Source organism: Nerophis ophidion, linkage group LG03 (genome assembly GCF_033978795.1).
Source record: "Nerophis ophidion isolate RoL-2023_Sa linkage group LG03, RoL_Noph_v1.0, whole genome shotgun sequence".
Classification (NCBI taxonomy): Eukaryota; Metazoa; Chordata; class Actinopteri; order Syngnathiformes; family Syngnathidae; genus Nerophis; species Nerophis ophidion.
In genome coordinates this window covers 62,891,283-62,912,946 of record NC_084613.1, presented here as the reverse complement: position 1 = coordinate 62,912,946, position 21,664 = coordinate 62,891,283, and the positions used below count along the sequence as shown (strand labels likewise).

At 38.9% G+C, this 21,664-nt stretch overlaps 1 protein-coding gene across 2 annotated transcripts in view; it reads left to right on the top strand.

Annotated features, from left to right (window-relative positions):
* degs2 (delta(4)-desaturase, sphingolipid 2) overlaps positions 1-21,664 on the top strand; it is a 64,485-nt gene that overhangs the window by 26,042 nt on the left and 16,779 nt on the right. For both annotated transcript variants that reach the window (XM_061895865.1, XM_061895864.1), the window contains exon 2: positions 16,853-17,595. In XM_061895865.1, coding sequence (XP_061751849.1) covers positions 16,853-17,595 — 743 coding nt within the window. The remainder of the gene's footprint in view (positions 1-16,852; positions 17,596-21,664) is intronic.

Here is a 21,664-nt window from a genome sequence, read left to right as displayed (position 1 = left end):
CGTTATGTTTTGCAAATATTAACTCATTTGGAATTTGATGCCTGCAACAAATTTTTAAAAAGCTGGGATGAGTGGCAAAAAAGACTGAGAAAGTTGAGGAATGCTCATCAAACACTTATTTTGGAACATTCCACAGGTGAACAGGCTAAGTGGGAACAAGTGGGTGCCATGATTGGGTATAAAAGCAGCTTCCATGAAATGTTCAGTCATTCACAAACAAGGATGGGGCGAGGTTCACCACTTTGCTAACAAATGCGCGAGTAAATTGTCGCACAGTTTAAGAACAACATTTCTCAACGAGCTATTGCAAGGAATTTAGGGATTTCACCATTTACGGTCTGTAATATCATCAAAATGTTCAGAAAATCTGGAGGAAGCCAATTATCAACAACACCCAGAAATTCCACCAGATTCGCTGGGCCCGATCTCATCTAAGGTGGACTGATGCAAAGTGGAAAAGTGTTCTGTGGTCTGACGAGTCCACATTTCAAATTGTTTTTGGAAACATTGACGTTGTGTCCTCCGGACCAAAGAGAAAAATAACCATCCAGTTTGCTACAGGCGAAAAGTTCAAAAGCCAGCATCTGTGGTGGTATGGGGGTGTATTAGTGCCCAAGGCATGGGTAACTTACACATCTGTGAAGGCACCAGTAATGCTGAAAGGTACATACAGGTTTTGTAGCAATCAAAGCAACGTTATCATGGATGCCCCTTCTTATTTCAGCAAGACAATGCCAAGCCACGTGTTACAAAAGCGTGGCTTCGTAGTAAAAGAGTGCGGGTAGTAAACTAAACTAATTAAGGATTATTTGCAAAAAGAAGTTACATTTCTCAGTTTGAACATTTAGTATCTTCTCTTTGCAGTCTATTCAATAGAATATAAGTTGGAAAGGATTTGCAAATCTTTGTATTCTGTTTTCATTTACAATTTAGACAACGTGCTAACTTCATATAGAACATTTATTATACAAAGATCTATAGGCAGACAATAAGTACAAAACAGACAGAAACAAGCCAACTAGCATCTTACGAACATGTCGGAAAGATTATTGCAGTCAATTATTCGAGCGGAACACAAACAACATGAGTAAAATGGGGCATAATAAATGGCATCATTAAAATGGTGCTGAAGATTACCCTCAATATTTCTTAAAAGGAAATGTAAAAAATGAGAATACGACCAAAGTAAGTTTTAACACCTGCTTTGTAGATATTGGGCTAAATTTGGAGGAAAGGATTCCAGATGTTGTCACAGATGTGACAACTTAAGTAATTTCAAGACTTCATTTGATTGTAACAGAATTGATATGGAAACGATAAAAAAAATATTGAAGAGAGAACCTTTTACACACACGTGAAACTCAAAGCCCGGGGGCCACATCTGGCCGGCTTTATCATTCTATGTGGCCCGCAATAGCCTGGAAATACTGTGCATCAACAAGGCATTTCATCTTTATCGATAGATGTGTTTAAATTTTGACAGGAAAAAATGCATGCAAATGCAGCCCTTAACTCAATATTGTTTGATGTAACAAGCTTGTCCTTGCTTTTTGTGTCATGAAAATTCTACACTAGCTGAAATTAAAGAGGCACTAAGTGACTTTTTAGCCTTCATAAAATATTTTCATAACTTTAGGGATGATACATAGACTTACAACTAGTTGAATGACACCTCCGTCATGGCCTGAGCAGGGGCGTCGCCAGACATATTTCAGTGGGGCACATACCCCACTGTTGCTCTGCAGTGCCCCAGGAAAAATTTCACCAATAAAAAAAAAACACTTCAGAGTTTTAAGTCTACATAACATAGACAACAGCGCACATACTACTTAGTATGGTAATTCATTGCTACTGTATTCACTCCACTAACAATGAGCACATGGCTACTTAATATGGTAATTTATTCACGTGTGGATCGAGACTTCGGTAGAGAGAGAGAGAGAGAGAGGGGATGCGTATCACTGCGTGAGGCAGGTAACGTTAGCCAACAACAATTTGTTAATTACATTATTTTGATTTTGATTTGACTCAAACTGTAACTCCTAGATGGATATCAGAAAGTTATTCGCCCGCAGCAATGAAGAAGAAGCGAGGAAAGAGAGATGTAAGTGAAGTCCTAGCTAGCTAGGCAGCATCGTTGTCTTAAGTTGATGCTAAGTTAGCTAACGTTATTCCTTGTATCAAGACAAACATATTCATTTGCTGTACGAGCTGTCGGGGGAATTTCTAATGAACATGAAACATAATGTTGGTTATTGTCTGTTGGTTCTGCATCAATGATGATTTGGGGTAAGCATGTGTGAGTTGAGTGCTTCTCAAATGGTTTATCTTCAGGAAGAAAAACATTTTTCCATATCAAGTCGTGAGCCAATTCATTCATAAATCATTCAAGTTTATTTCACAGAAAAATAGCACAGTAGTTGTTAAGCGGTGCGACTTTGACTAAAATAATCGTGTTTTGTCACCAGAAAAATGGCTACAGCTAAAGCATCTCGTTTTGTTTCCAGAAAAAATAATAACATTTCTGTATTTGTTTTCAGAAAGATGGCTAAAAATATCGGGTTTTGTTGCCCCATTTAGATTTTTTAAAAATATATTTCCATGTCTGTCCTGAGTCCTCCTCCAACTTGTTAATTGGTTTGCCTTTTGCTAAAATACTCACTAATAGTCACTATAAAAAAGGCTGAAATAATCTGGTTTTGTTGCCACAATTTGATTTTTTTCTCCCTAAACTTTTTTTTTTTCATGCACACATCTGACTGAAAATGACACACAATCCACTTTTATGTCACGACCCAGCAGTTGGGAACCACTGGTCAACTGTATAACAGTTACTGTAATATTTCCATGTCTATCCAGAGTGATTGACCACTTTGAAAAATGAAAACGAGACGTTCCAGTTTACTTCTCAGAAAATGATTCCCTGAACAGACACACAACAGTTGTTCATTTATTCTACTACTGTGACTTTATTGTTTTGTGTATATTTTACAGTTTTGTGTATCTGAAATAGGATTAGCCACATTGCCAAAAATGGAAATTAAATAATATAAAAGAACCCAGAGATGTATGGGTGCTTTATTTTTTGTTTTACTTTTGTAGATGCTAAATTTGCAGATGATTACTGCAATATATATTTCAAAAAGAATGATTGCTCTTCCTTTTTGCTTTTACCAGTAGCAGTTCAGAAGTCTGGAGTAAAAAATTGCACAAGTAGGTCATATGCATTAGTTAATTTCAGGTGGTTAATCAAAGATCCATACAACATAATCTGATATGATTTCATAGTTTAAAGCACTATTTATGTATTTTTTATGATAAATAAGTGCTAAAAATGTTTTTGCTTGCGCGCTTTGCACGCTCACATGAATTATTTGTGCCCCAGGTGTGCCCCAGTACAGTATTAGGTTTAGTAACGCCCCTGGGCCTGAGGGGTTCTGTATTGCTTTTGCTGACACTTAGCAACTTTGAGGAGGGTGGCAGGAACCCTGCCTCACAAAAAACTACAAATGTGCTGACTTGCTTTATGGCATACGTCACTCCCCCTTTCCCTATTTGTTAAAAAGATGAAAGTCAATGTGAATACCTATGTGCAACTACTGGTATCATGGCAGAAGCTCCAAAAAAACAAAGAAACACAAAGTTTTGTCTGAGGGGACAAAAAAAGAAAGACTAAGCTTACCCGGATAAAAGGACAGTCGGGATCATTATTGCCCCATGAGCTCAAAATGAGGGATTTCAGCTTAATGCTGCCACGGCTCTGTTCCTGCTAAACGAATAAGTGACTTTTGAGGATAAAATCCAAATGATAATGTTAATGTTAGTTATCGGAAATTTGTTTGGTAGCAATAAGTAGCCACCAGCGTAATAGTTCCACACGACTTCCATGGAAAATATTCTCCTGCCGGTCTTTCTTTGCATTGGACCTCCATCCATCCCGATACATTCTTGGTAGTAGTGTCATGTTTTAGGGCAATCCAAGACCATTTCTTTATAGTGTCTGCTATTTAACTTCAGCGTAGCCAATTAGAGACATATCTTTTGTGTCAATATTACAGTGGACATCATGTCAGTTTGACACGTCCTGATGGAAAATGTGGTCTTCTTCTGGCGAAACACTTCCACTTTGGTCCACCAGCGCTGTCAAACACAACCAAAACTGGAAGTTTTTAATTGGGGATTTAAGTTGTCACTTTGACTTTTGATTCCACAGCAGGTTTTCCATCTGTTTGTTGGTATGCAATGTTAGTAATCAAACAAAGGGGAAATTACGTATTATTATAAAGTGTGTGTATTTTATGTTGTTTATACACACACATACGCGCACACTCATGTTCACACCAACTACAATTATAGTCCAAGAACCATTAAAAAATAACTACTAAATAAATCAAAAGTTTCTTACAATTTACTAATTACTTGAGTAGTTTTTTTCACAGAATACTTACTTATTCTTACGCAAGTAATTATTTTGATGACTACTTTTTACTTTTACTTCAGTCATATTATTCTAAAGAAACAACATTCTTACTCACTTATTTTTGGTTACTCTACTCACCCCTGCTGAATTTTTAAACGCACACATTTTTCCATTGATTTTTTTTCTCCCACTAAGGTTGTCAGCATAATTTGATTTAAAAAAAAAAAATAGTTCACAAAAGTCAAATGCAAAAAAATCAGTTACATAAATTTAGTGCAAAAAAAAAAAGCTTTCGCTTGAAAGACACAAATTAACTTTAATATAATAACAGAAGAGAATACCAATGCAATGAATGGAAAACAGTGTCCAGCTGCAGTGTTTATGAATCTAACAAAAGCATTTGACACGGTTAATTGTATCTTAATAAACAAATTTAGAGCAGTATGGCATCAGAGGGTTGGTCTTAAACAGGGTATGAATTAGGGTTGTTTGGTATACCGGTATAAGTATAATACTGTGATACTAAGGAATCATATTCGGTACTATACCACCTCTGAAAAGTACCGATCCGTGAAAGTCCTTGAGTGTGTCACATCCAGGTTGCCAGTTACACATCGTCATTTTCGTCCAGCTACTGCCACCGGTAAAGTTACTAAACATGTCAGACCTCAGTAAATCTATAAAGCGTCGTTACAATTTTAAACGTATTCATGACAAAGCCAGGAACAAAATGAGGATTTCTATCGGGGATGCCTTTTGAAAGATGGAGACAATTTTTTCATCTGACACCAAACTTGCTCATTTCCTACTTGATAGGTAAGTAAGGCATTTACGTTTTTTTATTACTTATAATCAATAGAAATGGACATTTCATATGTAAACTATATTGTCCAATACAGTCTATGATCTTGTCTAACAAAGCCAGTATGTTTGTGCAACGAATGCTTAGCATGCTTGCCCGGTAAATGACACATCGATGTATAGGCTAACGGGGAAAATATATGCCCAAAAGCCTGGATGTCGATGTGTAATTTCAACTGACAAGGCAAAATATATTTTCGACAAATAAAACCTATGTGGATATGGTTAGTGTCAGTGCCTATTTCGTTCTCAATGTGCTGATACACTGAGGAAATGGTTTCCAACATTAGCACGACTGTCAAGGCAATGTGAAACATATGGAGACAGCCAAATCACATGAATAAAGAATTCCTCTTTCATGTCCAGGATGTACCCTGCCTTCTGCCCGAATGCAGCTGAGATAGACTCCAGCACACTCCGCGACCCCGAAAGGGACGAGCAGTAGAAAATGGATGGATAGATGGATGGGGGTTTGCATACTGTGGACTGCAGTCCACCCATCCTATTTGCGTCCCATATCAACCTTAAGAAAGTCAGGGACTTCACTATAAAAGTGGGTGACATTGTTATCACCAGGAAAGATGAGATCACCTACCTAGGTTCCATTCTAAAGGCCAATCTTTCCTGTGATAAAATGGCAACCAAGGTAATCAAAAAGGTCAACCAAAGAACGAGATTCCTCTACAGAATCTCCTCTCTGGTCAACAAAAACACCTTGAAGATTCTAGCGGGAACTCATTCAACTTCTTTTTGATTACACTTGCACCTCCTGGTACCCCAGCACCTCCAAAACCCTCAAATCTAGACTTCAAACATCCCGGAACAAGCTAGTCCGGTTACTTTTAGACCTCCACCCCAGATCACACCTCACTCCAACCCACTTCTCCAAAGTGGGCTGGCTCAGGGTGGAGGACAGAGTAAAACAACTTGCACTGAGCCTAGTCTATAAAATCCGCTACACCTCCCTGATACCGAAGTACATGTCAAACTACTTCCGTAACGTAAATGACCGCCATAACCACAACACCATGGGGAGCTCCACAAACCACGTTAAACCCAGAGTCCGATCTAACAAAGGTCTTAACTCATTCTCTTTCTATGCCACATCAATGTGGAATGCACTCCCAACAGGTGTAAAAGTAAGTGCATCTGTATATTCCTTCAAAACCGCTCTAAAACAACACCTCCAGGCAACATCAACCCTTTACTAATACCCTCCCCCATTCACATCCCATCTCCCCGGATTGTAAATAACCTAATGTAAATAATCAAATGTACTTCTTATGTATTTACTTGGTCTTATGCTATCTGAACTCATTATGTTCTCTGCTCGCTGTACATATCCTACCAAGTAAGACCTACACTGTTTCAATGTCCATTTCTCTGTTGATGCAATTGTTGATGACTGAAGTACTGATAACAACCAAAGCTCCTCATCCCACCCCCCGGATTGTAAATAATGTAAATAATTCAATGTAATTCTATGATGATTAACCTGTGTGATGACTGTATTATGCTGATAGTATATATTTGTACCATGAATTGATTAACGTGGACCCCGACTTAAACAAGTTGAAAAAATATTCCGTACAATTGACCATTTAGTGGTCAATTGTACGGAATATGTACTGAACTGTGCAATCTACTAATAAAAGTATCAATCAATCAATCAAAACATGTACCAAGTTATATGGCAATATAAAACGTTTGAAACAGTAACCTATAGGCATACCATGGTAAAATGTGTCCTCTTTAGTTTTGGGCATACATTTAGCATGCTCTACTTATTTTCATCAGTATAACCATTGCTAACGTTGGTTGTAGTTAGTTTTAGTCTTTGTTTTCTGATAGTATTGACAATAACCATATGATGGCAATGTGTTCTGATATTGTTCGCAGGCATGACGTACTTCTTCCTGAAAATAGCCTAATTTCTGTGTATAATGTGTTGATTTGAGATTTGTTATTTACAAATTGCTTGTCTAGTCAACTATCATGGTCCTAGCTTCTCAATTCCTAGTAAGAGTTAAGTTAAAGTACCAGTGATTGTCACACACACACTAGTTGTGGCGAAATTTGTCCTCTACATTCGACCCATCTTCTTGTTCACCACCTGGAGGTTGGAATGGGGCGTTAAATCACCACAAATGATTCCCGGGCGGCAGTGGAAGTTTGAAGTTACTTGGAGTAGCCCAGTCGATCGAGCTGGATTTGGCTGCCTATCTGGCAACCTAGTCTGGGGCGGAGGGTAAATGTCAGTAGGTGGAATTAAATTATGGAATTGATTAAGCAAAGAAGTCAAACATTGTACTGTAATGATCCACTTTGAGAAACTGTTCAAATTCAAAGTGTTAATAAAGTATCTTGATAAACATCTTGAACCTTACTGAAAATGATATATTCTTATTCATCCATAATGTGAATCATAGCTTATAGCTTTGTTTCTTCGTTATGTTGTAATGAGAATTTTTTAAAAACGTGATTGTATCATATTGTAACTGTATGCATGTTCCAAATAAACTTGAACAACAAAGAGAACGTGCAAAAATGTATCACTAAATTATAATATAAATATATTTACCCTATAAAGTCAGACAGGATGTGGTTTTCCGCTAACATACATACACACGATGTGTGGACATAGCTCTGTTAGTTTCAACTTGCTCGTACGAAGCAAAGTAATATAAATTAATAGGAAAAAAGATGATTGCAAAGCCCAATGTCTTGAGTGGAATATTTTGACGACACACCAAATGAGCAAGATGAGCTCATAACACAAACAAATGAGCAATAATGTCAAATTTGTTGGAAAGTGATGGCAAAACCCCCCCACCTGACTCACTTTTTTCAACTTGAGAAGTTATTTTTTAAAAGATTTTCAATATTTACCAAAATATTTTTTTGCTAACAGAGATTAAAAATATTTTTTTATGTTTACTTATTTAGGATAATTACAAGTTTTTGACCTTCCAATTACATCGGTTAAAAAAAATACAATCATGATAAATAACATTTATTGCATTTTGAAAGGGTTAGTTGCATTATTTTTATTATTATCATTATTATTATTATTATTGTATATTATGATTACATTGCTGCTTAATTTGGTCTTAAAATGATAATTATAGTTTATCTGCAATTATTTTTATTACACCTTAGATTTCAGAAGCCGAAACATTTGCAGTTGGACTACAGATACAAAGGTTGTGTGGTGGAAAAAACAACATTCTGTTTTGTGTTTTGATCTAAAAGAGTTCAGAAAACATTATTTTTGATAAAGCAGCCGTATCAGCACATCTTTACTCGCATCCCTAATATGATTGGAAAATATTTCCTAATGTCACGGTCCCTCAGCAAAGCAACGCCTCTGGCAATTAAACGTGTGAGCAGCTGGCTCCCATGAGAGCTGCGACAACACATGTTCTGTTGGCTTTCTTTTCCAGTAACACGACTGACAATTCTTCCATCCATCCATTTTCTACCGCTTGTCCCTTTTGGGGTGGCGGGGGGTGCTGGAGCCTATCTCAGCCGCATTCAGGCGGAAGGCGGGATACACCCTGGACAATTCGCCCCTTTAAGTCAATTGAAAAAACTTTTTTGTAGGTCAAAACAGCTTTTATGCACATTGTTTCCAACAAGTTCCCTTTAGTTTTAGAACAGGCTTACATTTCAGAAAGTACTGAGTGTGTAGGCGGGATAGTTGACCTAGCAAAATAGTCGCTGCACGTGTAGCAGGTAATTTGCCAGTATTTTAATCAAGAAAATAGAAAGCAGACCACCGCCATGGTAGAAAATGATCTTTCGGTGTACAAACCCTGTTTCCATATGAATAGGGAAATTGTGTTAGATGTAAATATAAATGGAATAGAATGATTTGCAAATGATAAATGGGTTGTACTTGTACAGCGCTTTTCTACTTTCAAGGTACTCAAAGCGCTTTGACACTACTTCCACATTTACCCATTCACACACTGATGGAAAGAGCTGCCATGCAAGGCGCTAACCAGCACCCATCAGGAGCAAGGGTGAAGTGTCTTGCTCAGGACACAACGGACGTGACGAGGTTGGTACTAGTTGGGGATTGAACCAGGGACCCTCTGGTTGCGCACAGTCACTCTGTCACTGCGCCACGCCTGATGTTTAAACTCATAAACTTTTTTTTTTTTTTGCAAATAATAATTAACTTAGAATTTCATGGCTGCAGCACGTGCCAAAGTATTTGGGAAAGGGCATGTTCACCACTGTGTTACATCACATTTTCTTTCAACAACACTCAATAAACGTTTGGGAACTGAGGAAACTAATTGTTGAAGCTTTGAAAGTGGAATTCTCTCATTCTTGTTTTATGTAGAGCTTTAGTCGTTCAACAGTCCGGGGTCTCCACTGTCGTATTTTACGCTTCATAATGCGCCACACATTTTCGATGGGAGACATGTCAGGACTACAGGCTTGCCAGGAAACTACCCGCACTCTTTTACTACGAAGCCACGCTGTTGTAACACGTGGCTTGGCATTGTTTTGCTAAAATAAGATGGGACGTCCATGATAACGTTGCTTGGATAGCAGCATATGTTGTTACAAAAGCTGTATGTACCTTTCAGCATTAATGGTGCCTTCACAGATGTGTAAGTTACCCATGCCTTGGGCACTAATACACCCCCATACCATCACAGATGCTGGCTTTTGAACTTAGCTCCTACAGTATAACAATCCGGATGGTTGTTTTCCTCTTGGTTCCGGAGGACACCACGTCCACAGTTTCCAAATATAATTTGAAATGTGGACTCGTTAGACCAAAGAACACGTTACCACTTTGCATCAGTCCATCTTAGATGAGCTTGGGCCCAGCGAAGCCGGCGGCGTTCCTTGGTGTTGTTGATAAATGGCTTTCGCTTTGCATAGTAGAGTTTTAACTTGCACTTACAGATGGAGCGACCAACTGCAGCTACTGACAGTAGTTTTATGAAGTGTTCCTGAGCCCATGTGGTGATATCCTTTACACACTGATGTCATTTTTTGACGCAGTACCACCTGAAGGTTCAAAGGTCCGTAATATCATCGCTTACGTGCAGTGATTTCTCCAGATTCTCTGAACCTTTTGAAGATTTTACGGACCGTAGATGGTAAAATCCCTAAATTCCTTGCAATAGCTCGTTGAGAAATGTTGTTCTAAAACTGTTCGACAATTTGCTTACAAATCGGTTACCCTCGCCCCATCCTTGTTTGTGAATTACTTAGCATTTCATGGAAGCTGCTTTTCTACCCAATCATGGCACCCACCTGTTCCCAATTAGCCTGCACACTTGTGGGATGTCTGCGATGAGGTGGCGACTTGTCCAGGGTGTACACCGCCTTCCGCCCGATTCTATCTGAAATAGGCGCCAGCGACCCCAAAAAAAGGGAATAAGCGGTAGAAAATGGATGGATGAATGGACTTGTGGGATGTTCCAAATAAGTGTTTGATGAGCATTCCTCAACTTTATTGGTATTTATTGCCACCCTTCCCACAGTCTTTGTCACGTGTTGCTGGCATCAAATTCTGAAGTTAATGATTATTTGAAAGAAAAAATGTTCATCAGTTTTAACTTCAAATATGTTGTCTTTGTAGCATATTGAATTGAATATGGGTTGAAAATTATTTGCAAATCATTGTATTCCGTTAATATTTACATCTAACACAATTTCCCAACTCATATGGAAACGGGGATTGTACTATGTTTTGTAGCTACTGCACTTCTGCACTTTGCTTGGAACATCCAACAGTCTTGCGCAGAGTTTTGGTGATTTTGCGTTATCCTACGGTGGCTGAGAAAGGTCACAACATTTGCAAATGGTCCGTCTGTAAAACTTTTCACGTTTACGTCGATTGTGTCCGTTGCTTCAGTTGTCACAATGTTGTTGTGTTTTGGGGTAAAGTTGTTGTGTCGTGACTGGTGCTGGATGTAGGTGATTTTAACCCTGATAGCAATATGTATCATGCTATCGTGTACAAAGTCATGTCTACACAGTTTAGAGATGGCATCTGTACTTTCTCTGGTATTGTTCACAGTTTAGGTCAATTCTGATTTTTTTATGCCCAAATGTATCTGATTTTTTCATGTCAATGTGAATAGTGCAACTATGAATTTTTCAAATCCAACCAGGGCCTCTTTCGTATGTGGATATAAATCAGACATTTATAAGATGCGACTGCAATCTGAACACTGTGGTCGCGTTCACCCAACCTGTACGTCACGAAAAAGCGATAAACATCATAATTCTTTGCCAGACAGTTGCAAGATAAATAGTTGACCAATGAGCAGGAAACAGCCGAAAATAATATGTTTTAAGAACTCACTTTAATGTCTCACCAGTCCTGTCTCGACTGCTCGCCCACAAGCTCTTCGAAACAGACATCTGAGCAAATGTCCCAAAAACTTGGAGAGACAAAATTTTTGCCATCTTCCTTCTTAATCTTATTGTGCAATAATCACTTAAAAAAAATGTTGACTTTGATTGTACAAAGTCCTTAAAAAAGCCACAAACGCGGCATAACTGAGACCTGCTAGAATTCCGGAAACACTGCAGCACATGAGATGTCAGATTGCACTGACATTAATATCTCATTTTTATTGTAATTTGAACGAGTACATAAAAAGATCGGATTTGACAAAAAAAAAAATCTGAATTGGACATCCTACCCTGCAGGGTGAACGTAGCCTGTGTTTTGTAGGACTGCTTGTCACAGACGTGCCTTTGGACTGTTAGGCTTGTTTGGTGTGTTTTTATACAGAATGATATCATACGATAGACATTTTATGTCGTAGTGTGACATATATCATTATATCCCATAACACTAGTTGTGACTTTATGTTGTGGCGTTTGGATTTGTGTTGTGGCCGAAAGTTGTTTTGTTGTGTTGGGTGGCTCCAGGATTTTCTCTAAATGTAGTTGATAATGGTGTGGCGCCACAGCAAAATTAAAAAGTAGCCACGGCTTTAAATAAGGGTTTATTTTACGTGAAAACAAATTAAAGTAACGCATTGTATGAATGGATAGCTAACCTACTATTTATGCACTATTGACTGCCAAAATATCAGACACCGAAAAACTTTGACTATCCATAAGCAAAGCCTGGGGTTTGGCGGTGAGGAGGCGGCTCCTCCAACTATGGTACACACAGCCCCGCTTTGCACTCCAGCAAAGCGATCCAGCCCTTGTCCCGAAGTTAAGGCCAAGACTAGCCAACTACTTTTATCTCCCAGAGGATGTTCACCTTGGAGACCTGTTGGGAATATGGGTATACAGCAGATGAGATTGCAAAAAGACTGCAAGGCAAGTTCAGCTTGCCCTAAAATATTTTTAAAAAGTGGTCAAATATGTGCTTTTGTGTTTACATTTCATTGACGAAATTTGTTCTACTTTTGTTCAGAATCAGCTACTTTGGCAACAGCTGACGCAACTTTCTTGTCATAGATTGTGTTAGCATCACAGTGCATTAAGCAGTGTTGAAGCAAAGCGTCCATTGCCGTCAATGGGAAAGTGGGGAAAATACACGTCTTTACAAGGCAAACAAGAATATAACAACAAAAAAAATTGCTAAAAAGCACCTTACTGTGGTGGAATCATTTACACAAGGTACAATGTATAATAACAAAAAAAGCACGTTAATGTGTTCTACTGTGCTGCACGCCGCTAAAGTTGTTGTGCCGAAACAGTGAAAAAGCCTGATTTTACTAAACTATAGATACCTCACAATGCTATAGTTTTATTTACAGAAGTGTTGCCTCCCATAAGAAGCTTTATATTGAATAACTTTATTAGATTAGGACAATGCATATTGATCAACATATGAGCAAAAGCATCATAATTGCAATGCCAAAATTAGCTCCAATAGCATAATTTGATCTGTTTTAAGAAGTTATTTCACACAGTCCAATTAATATCGGTTCCAAAAAGAACCAACTTTATAAAGATTATAATTTTGCCCAAGAGTAAGATGCAATTTACCGTATTTTCCGGACTATAAGCCGCACCGGATTATAAGGAACACCTTCAATGAATGGCCTGTTTTAATATTTTGTTCATAGGCGCACCGCATTATAAGGCGCATAGAATAGTAGATGCTACAGTAGAGGCTGGGGTTACGTTATGCATCCTTTAGATCAGTGGTTCTCAAACTTTTTTTTGTCATCCCCCACTTTGGACAAGGGGGAGTTTTCAAGCCCCACCTGCCCCCATCACCCCAACATAACGCTAATGCCAAGCTTAACATTTTCAAATTTATTGAACGTCAAGTAACATCAAGTTGTATACATACATTCAAACTCAATAACATAAAATAACATTAAGTTCAATAATAAATAAAATAACTGTGCAGCTGTGGTATTACTTGCATCAAGTCCAATAATAAATAAAAAAACTTGCATCAAGTTTAATAATAAATAAAAGTGTTATAACTTGCATCAAGTTCAATAATAAATCAAAAAAAGTGTTATAAATTGCATCAAGTTCAATAATAAATCAAATACAAGTGTTATAACTTGCATCAAGTTCAATAATAAATCAAATAACTTGCATCAAGTTCAATATTAAATCAAATAACTTACATCAAGTTCAATAATAAATAAATTAAAAGTGCCACTTTTTCGTGTTTTGAAAAAATTTACCGCGCTCACAACATCTGTTAAAACCTCATTGAGTTCGGGGATAAGCTGCCTTGACGCGAGTGCTTCCCGGTGAATGACAGTGTGTCCAATGCGCATTTGGCGCAACCCTCTTTATTAGAGCCTGCAGCCCGTTTCTTGACCCTGCCATGGTCTGTGCGCCATCAGAGCAAAAGCCCACACAGTTTTCCCATTTAAGGTCGTGTTCTTTGAGGTCACTGTCCATTATCTTGACCAGTTCATCAGCACTGGCTCATTTTTTAATGTATTTTCAAAACAGCAAATCCTCGCACAGTGACTCGCCATTCACAAAGCGGACGTATCACGTATGCGATGGACAGGCAGTCTTTATTGCTGTCAGTAGCTTCGTCCCCTTGTAAAGCAAAACAAGTTTCTTTTAATTTGTCTACGAGTTGTTCCTCAAGATCACTTGCAATGTCGCATGTACGTCTCGCAACTGTGTCGTTTGACAGTGGGATAGCTTTTAATTTTGCTGCGCTTGTCTCGTCAAGTGTGACTGACACCATGTCTATTGCAGCGGGGAGAATGAGCTGCTCAGCTATTGTGTGTAGTTTTTTGCATTGAGCAATTCTGTATGCAACTCGATATGAAGCCAATTTATCCATTTTGTGTAATTGTGGTCCACACATTAGCCTGCTACCCATCCGCGCGAAAGTTTGTTCCGCTAGTTAGTTACTGTTGCGTCTGTCAAACTTTCGCTCTTACCTAGAAATTTAAAGCCTACTGGAAAAATAAGTAATTTACAGTAATTTATATAGCGGATTTCACAGACAGAATCACAAATTGATTTACAGTTTGTATAGAAAATGGGGTTGTAAAAAAATCAAAGAATATAACAAAAAATGTATATATAATAATTTAAAGTGAAATTTCCTCCTGTTCCTCGCGCCCCACCTGTCATCTCTCTATTCCCCACCAGTGGGGCGTGCCCCACACTTTGAGAAACACTGCTTTAGATGGAGCTGCGCTAAAGGGACTGTCAACAAAACACTCAGGTCAGTCCAACTTTATTAATAGATTACAAACCAGCGTTCTGACAACTCTGTTCACTCCCAAAATGAATAAACAGCTGTTTTATTATTTTCCCCGATTCAATAAACACGTAAAAAACAGTCTGATACTGTTACGGTAAATAAAACGTTAGTGCAATCACAATATAGTAACACTCGAAATAGTGCAAAGCAATAAAATATCAATAACTAAACGTTGCTCAAATGATAATGTCCCACAACACAACACACAAAATAAACATGTCAAGCTCACTTTATTAAGTTATTCCTCATCCACGAATCCCTCAAATTCTTCTTCTGCAGTGTTCGAATCAAACATTAGGGGGAATACGGCATCCAACATGCCCGGCTCCGTCTCGTCGAAGTCGTCATCAAACGAGTCAGTGTCGCTGCTGTTAATGTTAAATTATCTCGCTGCTGCTCTATTCCCGTGTTCTACTGTGTGACTGATCGCCTTGAGTTTAAACTCTGCACGCCTCCCGCAGTCATATATCCCAGCATGCACCGCGCGCTTCTTCTTCTACAAGGGAAAATAAGGTAGGCGGCTGCTTACCGTAGTTGCGAGACCTCTTGTGGCATGTTTAATTTGGACACTGTAGAAGAAGAATTCGAGGGATTCGTGGATGAATAATAACTTATAAAGTGAGCTTTACATGTTTATTTTGTGTGACATTAACGTTTGAGCAACGTTGAGTTATTGATATATTGTTAATGTTTTGCACTATTTCGAGACGTCGTTAATGGAGTCAGTGTGGCTGCTGTTGTCTAGCAGTTCAGTGACAATTCCTGCTTTCCTGAAATCATGTCTCTCAATAGGAGCCATTTTGGAGTCTTTACATAAACACACAAATGAAAATGAAACGGCACGGCCTGGCGCAGTCATAGTGTATATCCCAGCAAGCACCGCACGCTTCTTCTCTTACGGGGGGGAAAAAAATGGGCGGCTGCTTACCGTAGTTGTGAGACCTGTTGTGGCTCAATATTGGTCCATATATGAGGCGCTCCGGATTATAAGGCGCACAGTCAGCTTTTGAGAAAATTTTAGGTTTTAGGTGCGCCTTATAGTGCGGAAAATACGGTAATTAGTTTTAGATCAAATAAAAGCAAAACTTTTGGGATTGGGGTTATCTCTGTCATTTGTATTCACTTGTTTCTTTAAAAAGTAGGGGACAAATAGGAAAACATGGTGTATCAGATTTTTTGTGAAATAAAAATCTGATTTTATGTAAAGGCCATATCGCACAGGCCTCGTTGTTGTTTTCTAGTTGTTGTGGCTTTGTGGTGTTGTGTTGTGGCGTTTGCATTTGATAGTCATTTTCTCAATCCTGTTTGGGCGCAATGTTATTTTGTTGTAAATTTCTTGTATGCACGGCTTAAAGTGGTTTTGTTGTGGCATTTGCATTTGTTATGATCCTCCCCAGCAAGCGTATTATTCTGTAAACATACCAATAACAAGGAGAACAATGAACTAATAATGAATGAGACGCACTACAGTAACATGAATCCATTTCATGTATTGTACAAGGACAAATACCTGTCCATAAAGCTGCAGATAAAAGTCTGTTTAGCTGCGCCGACCACAACTATAGGAGTGTATCTGTGTGACGTGTACCCTAACAAAGGTGTACTGAAAAGTGGGACGGTCCAGTTCAGATTTTCTTTAACCCTTATTGCCATGGAAAAGAACACAGTCTAGAACTGAACTGAACTATACTGTTCCATATTAGCACTGTGATACATTGTATCCTGCTCTCTCCCAGCAAAGTACCAATACACAAAAAACAGATACTGCTGCTAGTAATAAAAAGCTAAATTATTTATATATTATTTATTGAAAATCACTCTACATTTCTTTGCCAAGCTTTCTCATCTTTTCTGTCATCTTTTCCCTGCAGCCAAGTACCCAGAGATCAAGTCCCTGATGGGTCCTGATCCCCAGCTGAAGTGGGTGGTGTCAGGCATGGTCCTGTCCCAGCTCCTGGCCTGCTACCTGGTCCGCAATCTCCCCTGGAAGTGGATTTTGTTCTGGGCCTACACCTTGGGCGGCTGCATCAACCACTCCCTGACGCTGGCCATCCACGACATCTCCCACAACGTGGCCTTCGGCAACAAGCTGGCCAAGTGGAACCGTTGGTTCGCCATGTGGGCCAACCTGCCCATCGGTGTGCCGTACTCGGCCTCCTTCAAAAAGTACCACATCGACCACCACCGCTACCTCGGAGGAGACAAGCTGGATGTGGACATTCCTACGGAATTTGAGGGATGGTTCTTCTGCACGCCCACCAGGAAGCTCATCTGGCTCTTCTTGCAGCCTTTATTTTACACCCTGCGGCCCCTGCTGGTCAACCCTAAGCCAGTGTGTCTGCTGGAGGTCCAGAATGTTGCTGTTCAGCTGGCCGTGGACATCGTTATATACTACCTGTGGGGGATCAAGCCCATTGTTTACCTCATTGCGGGATCTATCTTATGTATGGGACTGCACCCCATCTCTGGACATTTCATAGCTGAGCACTACATGTTTCTGAAGGGACACGAAACATACTCCTACTACGGGCCGCTCAACTTCATCACCTTCAATGTCGGCTATCACATGGAGCACCACGATTTTCCTAGCATACCTGGCAGCAAACTACCTCAGGTGAGACTATCTAATTTTAACTTTGGAGTCAACTGTAAACCCTTCTAGAATATGGGTCCACATCCAGCTTGTTTGCTTGCAGTAATCACAGATGTTGGAAGTCTTTATTATTAACTTTTTATTGAAAAATAAATGCCAAAATTAAGGATGATTAACTTTAAGGCATACAAGTTGTGTTTTGGTATTTGCAACTCTTACGGCTTTTGTGTGGTCATTGTGTTGTGGGGTAAAGTTGGGAGATTAAATAGATTTTAGCGATAAATTCAAATTTTTGTTGCAGATGATTTAAAAAAAATTCAGCACAGTTATCATTTTTAGTGCGGTATTGTTGAATGTGCTCAAACAGTACTTTTACGCACACTGAATTTTTTGGACCGAGTAATTTTTTTACTAACTAAAATAAATAGACACACTGTTAGAAAACCCACTATTTGCATGTTTTGCGTGTTTTATGCTTTACTAGTCTTAGTAGTTTATGTGTTTTAATGTTTGAAATATGGGTTTGCAATATAGCACTTTAAGATTTTTTTGAATGAAAAATCTTCTTTGTTCAGCGGTCCTTGAATGCACCGTAAAAACACCTCCGTCTCGTATTCCTATGAGTATAGAACGATCTCTCTCTTTAATTGTGCACAATGAACCTACAGCTGCGCTCTCTTCAAATAGCTTAGTTGCTCAGACAGCAATGTGTTTATATACATTGGGGTATGTTCTTTCTCAATGGGGACAGATGTCATTGTCTTGATGTGAGCATTCAGGCTAGCGAGAGTGTCTTTGAGTTTATCAAAGTCCAGTTATCAATCTCGGTTTTTTGATAATTTTGATGTAAAACAGTAATACTAACTGTAACCTGCCTGGTTAAGTCCCTGCTTTTAGTTCCACCTGGGACTTGAACATGGGCTGTCCAGCAGGAAAGTTCCAGCTACCGAGCTAAAAACCAGAGCTATCAACCCGGTAGCCAACAGTGTTCCTAATGCTGTCAGAAAGTGAGTGAATGATGCAGATTGAGAACTTTCCAATTTAGGGCTGGGCGATTATACTGTATGATCGTGGTCGATGATCATGATTCATTTCCGGAAGGTCATAGTGATCAGCTGTTAGTTAGCATACATTAACAGTGATATTTTACAATTATTTGTTGCAGGTTGTTAAGATTGTATATAGCAATGGAATAAAGCACCGATAGCTACCGTATTTTTCGGACTATAAGTCGCAGTTTTATGTGTGAAATTATTAACACATTACCATAAAATATCAAATAATATTATTTAGCTCAGTCACGTAAGAGACTAGACGTATAAGATTTCATCGGATTTAGCAATTGGGAGTGACAGATTGTTTGGTAAACGTATAGCATGTTCTATATGATATAGTTATTTGAATGACTTACCATAATATGTTACGTTAACATACCAGGCACCTTCTCAGTTGGTTATTTATGCGTCATATAACGTACACTTATTCAGACTGTTGTTCACTATTCTTTATTTTAAATTGCCTTTCAAATGTCTATTCTTGGTGTTGGGTTTTATCCAAAAAATTTCCCCCAAAAATGCGACTTATATACTGTATGTTTTTTTCCTTCTTTATTATGCATTTTCGGCAGGTGCGACTTATACTCTGGAACGATTTATACTCCGAAAAATACTGTACTTCTTTTGTCGGTCTGGTTACTTTTTGGACTGAAACTTTTATTAGTAGATTGCACAGTACAGTACATATTCCGTACAATTGGCCACTAAATGGTAACACCCGAATAAGTTTTTTAACTCGTTTAAGCCGGGGTCCACGTTAATCAATTCATGGTAACACCGTTAATGTTGGCTCTGGTGCTACTATGGAAACTGGTTTCCACACTTGTGGAGGTATTTAGATGCTAACTGAGCTGGAGTCTAGCAAGATATGCAGAAGTCTCGCAGTATTTCTCTTTTAGGCTTAAATTTCTTAAAAGTGTAGTTCGGAGAGCAAATGATGTGACCTTTAGTTCCACAAAGGTTGTGTAGTTGAGGTGTGGACAGATTAGATAGGCCTCACCCGTCTTTGACAAACCCATTACAAAAGAGTTTGTAACCTGCAAATATTTACCAGATGGAGCACTTTGTCACTGATTAACCATTAACACTCCAGCACCGACACACGTGTGGACTTGCAAGTAGAAATGGGAAAAATCATTGATTCTCTGATTCATCACAATTAGAATGTTGACAATGCTGAATCGATGGACAAATGTTCAAATATCGATTATGTATGCATATATAGAGAAATACAGACAGTTCTAAAACAAAGCATTATGCTGATGTTTTCTTATAGGGGAACTACACTTATTTTTGGAATTTTGCCTATCGTTGACATTCATTACGAGAGACAAACACTTTTTTTTCAGGATTCGAAGGATAATAAAAGCGCTTGCAAATGCAGTTATGGGAGTCATCTTGTAGCCTCGAAAAACAACTTCAAAACCCTGCATCAACCTGTTATGTACAAGCTGAAAGTGTATACCGTATTTTTCGGACTAGAAGTCACAGTTTTTTTCATAGTCTGGCCGGGGGTGCGACATGTACTCCAGAGCGACTTATGTGTGAAATTATTGACACATTATTGTAAAATATCAAATAATATTATTTATCTCATTCGCGGAAGAGACGAAGAAAATGTCAGCAATCGTCATACACACGTCAGCAATCGTCACATACAGGTCAACCAATAAGAATTTGGCGGGGGAGGGTTATGGCAGAAGTGCATTGTGGGTCATGGAATGCTAACTGCTATATGCTACTGCCGTAGCTATTACAATGGATCATTTCATTGTTGGCGGTAACTTATACAAACTGAGAAGGGCTGAACAAAAATGGCACCGAAAAGGAAATCATGTACTGCAGATTACAAGCTGGACGTAGTGAAGTATGCAGCAGAAAACGACAAGAGGAAGCGGCGCATACCTTTGGAGTCGGCAGAGTTGTTTAGAAGCGACATCGAGGAGGAGTATTTCATGGGATTTATCGATTAGGAGTGAGAGATTGTTTGGTAAATGTATAGCATGTTCTATATCTTATAGTTATTTGAATGACTCTTACCATAATATGTTAGGTTAACATACCAGGCACCTTCTCAGTTGGTTATTTATGCGTCATATAACGTACACTTATTTAGCCTGTTGTTCACTATTCTTTATTTATTTTAAATTGCCTTTCAAATGTCTATTCTTGGTGTTGGATTTTATCAAATAAATTTCCCCCAAAAATGCGACTTATACTCCAGTGCGACATATATGTTTTTTTCCTTCTTCATTATGCCTTTTCGGCCGGTGCGACGTATACTCCAGAGCGACTTATAATCCAAAAAATAGGGTATACATAATGTCGTAACAGACACGTTTATAACAATATGTAATATCTACATTATTTGCCGTATTTTGAGAATTGCCACAACTTTTTTTCCTTTGCTCATTTATTTCCGTTTCCATAGCAGCGCACTTGCGACATTTGGCAACAAATGCGAGTGCGTTCTTATCATAGCAGACTTTCTAACAGACAGCAAAGACGACTATGAGCATGCAACCTTATCTATTTAAAGCTAGATATACTGAGGATGAACTACTGCTTCTAGAAGCGAACACGAAGAGCGTGTGAAACGTTGGAGCAGACAAAATTTGAGAGCGTGATGTCGGCGTGACTTGACGCTGTAAATGTGGAACTAAATGGCGTGATTACCCAAAATCTACAGGAAAAAAACTTCCTCCGCCAGCTGGACCAAACTGTCAACTGTCCATTGAGTAATTCTTTACAATATTGATCATGACACAATGTTGGTATTACAATTATATTACATACGCTGTCAAGGTAGCCGTGTGTAAGGAAAACCTGAAATGTGGGTGTGACGGGGTTCCAACTGTCCTCGTGTGGGGTGCAGTGCCGATCGTTACAGGATGCATCATAGCAAGTTTGACTCGAGTTTATTATTTCAACAAACATCATGTCTTGCCAGTCTGTCACGCCAATTTCTGGCTTGCTGGCTCTTCCTGGTCGTCGCGGCACACCTTTCGGTGTCCGGGGGCTGCGTCTGCTGCGGG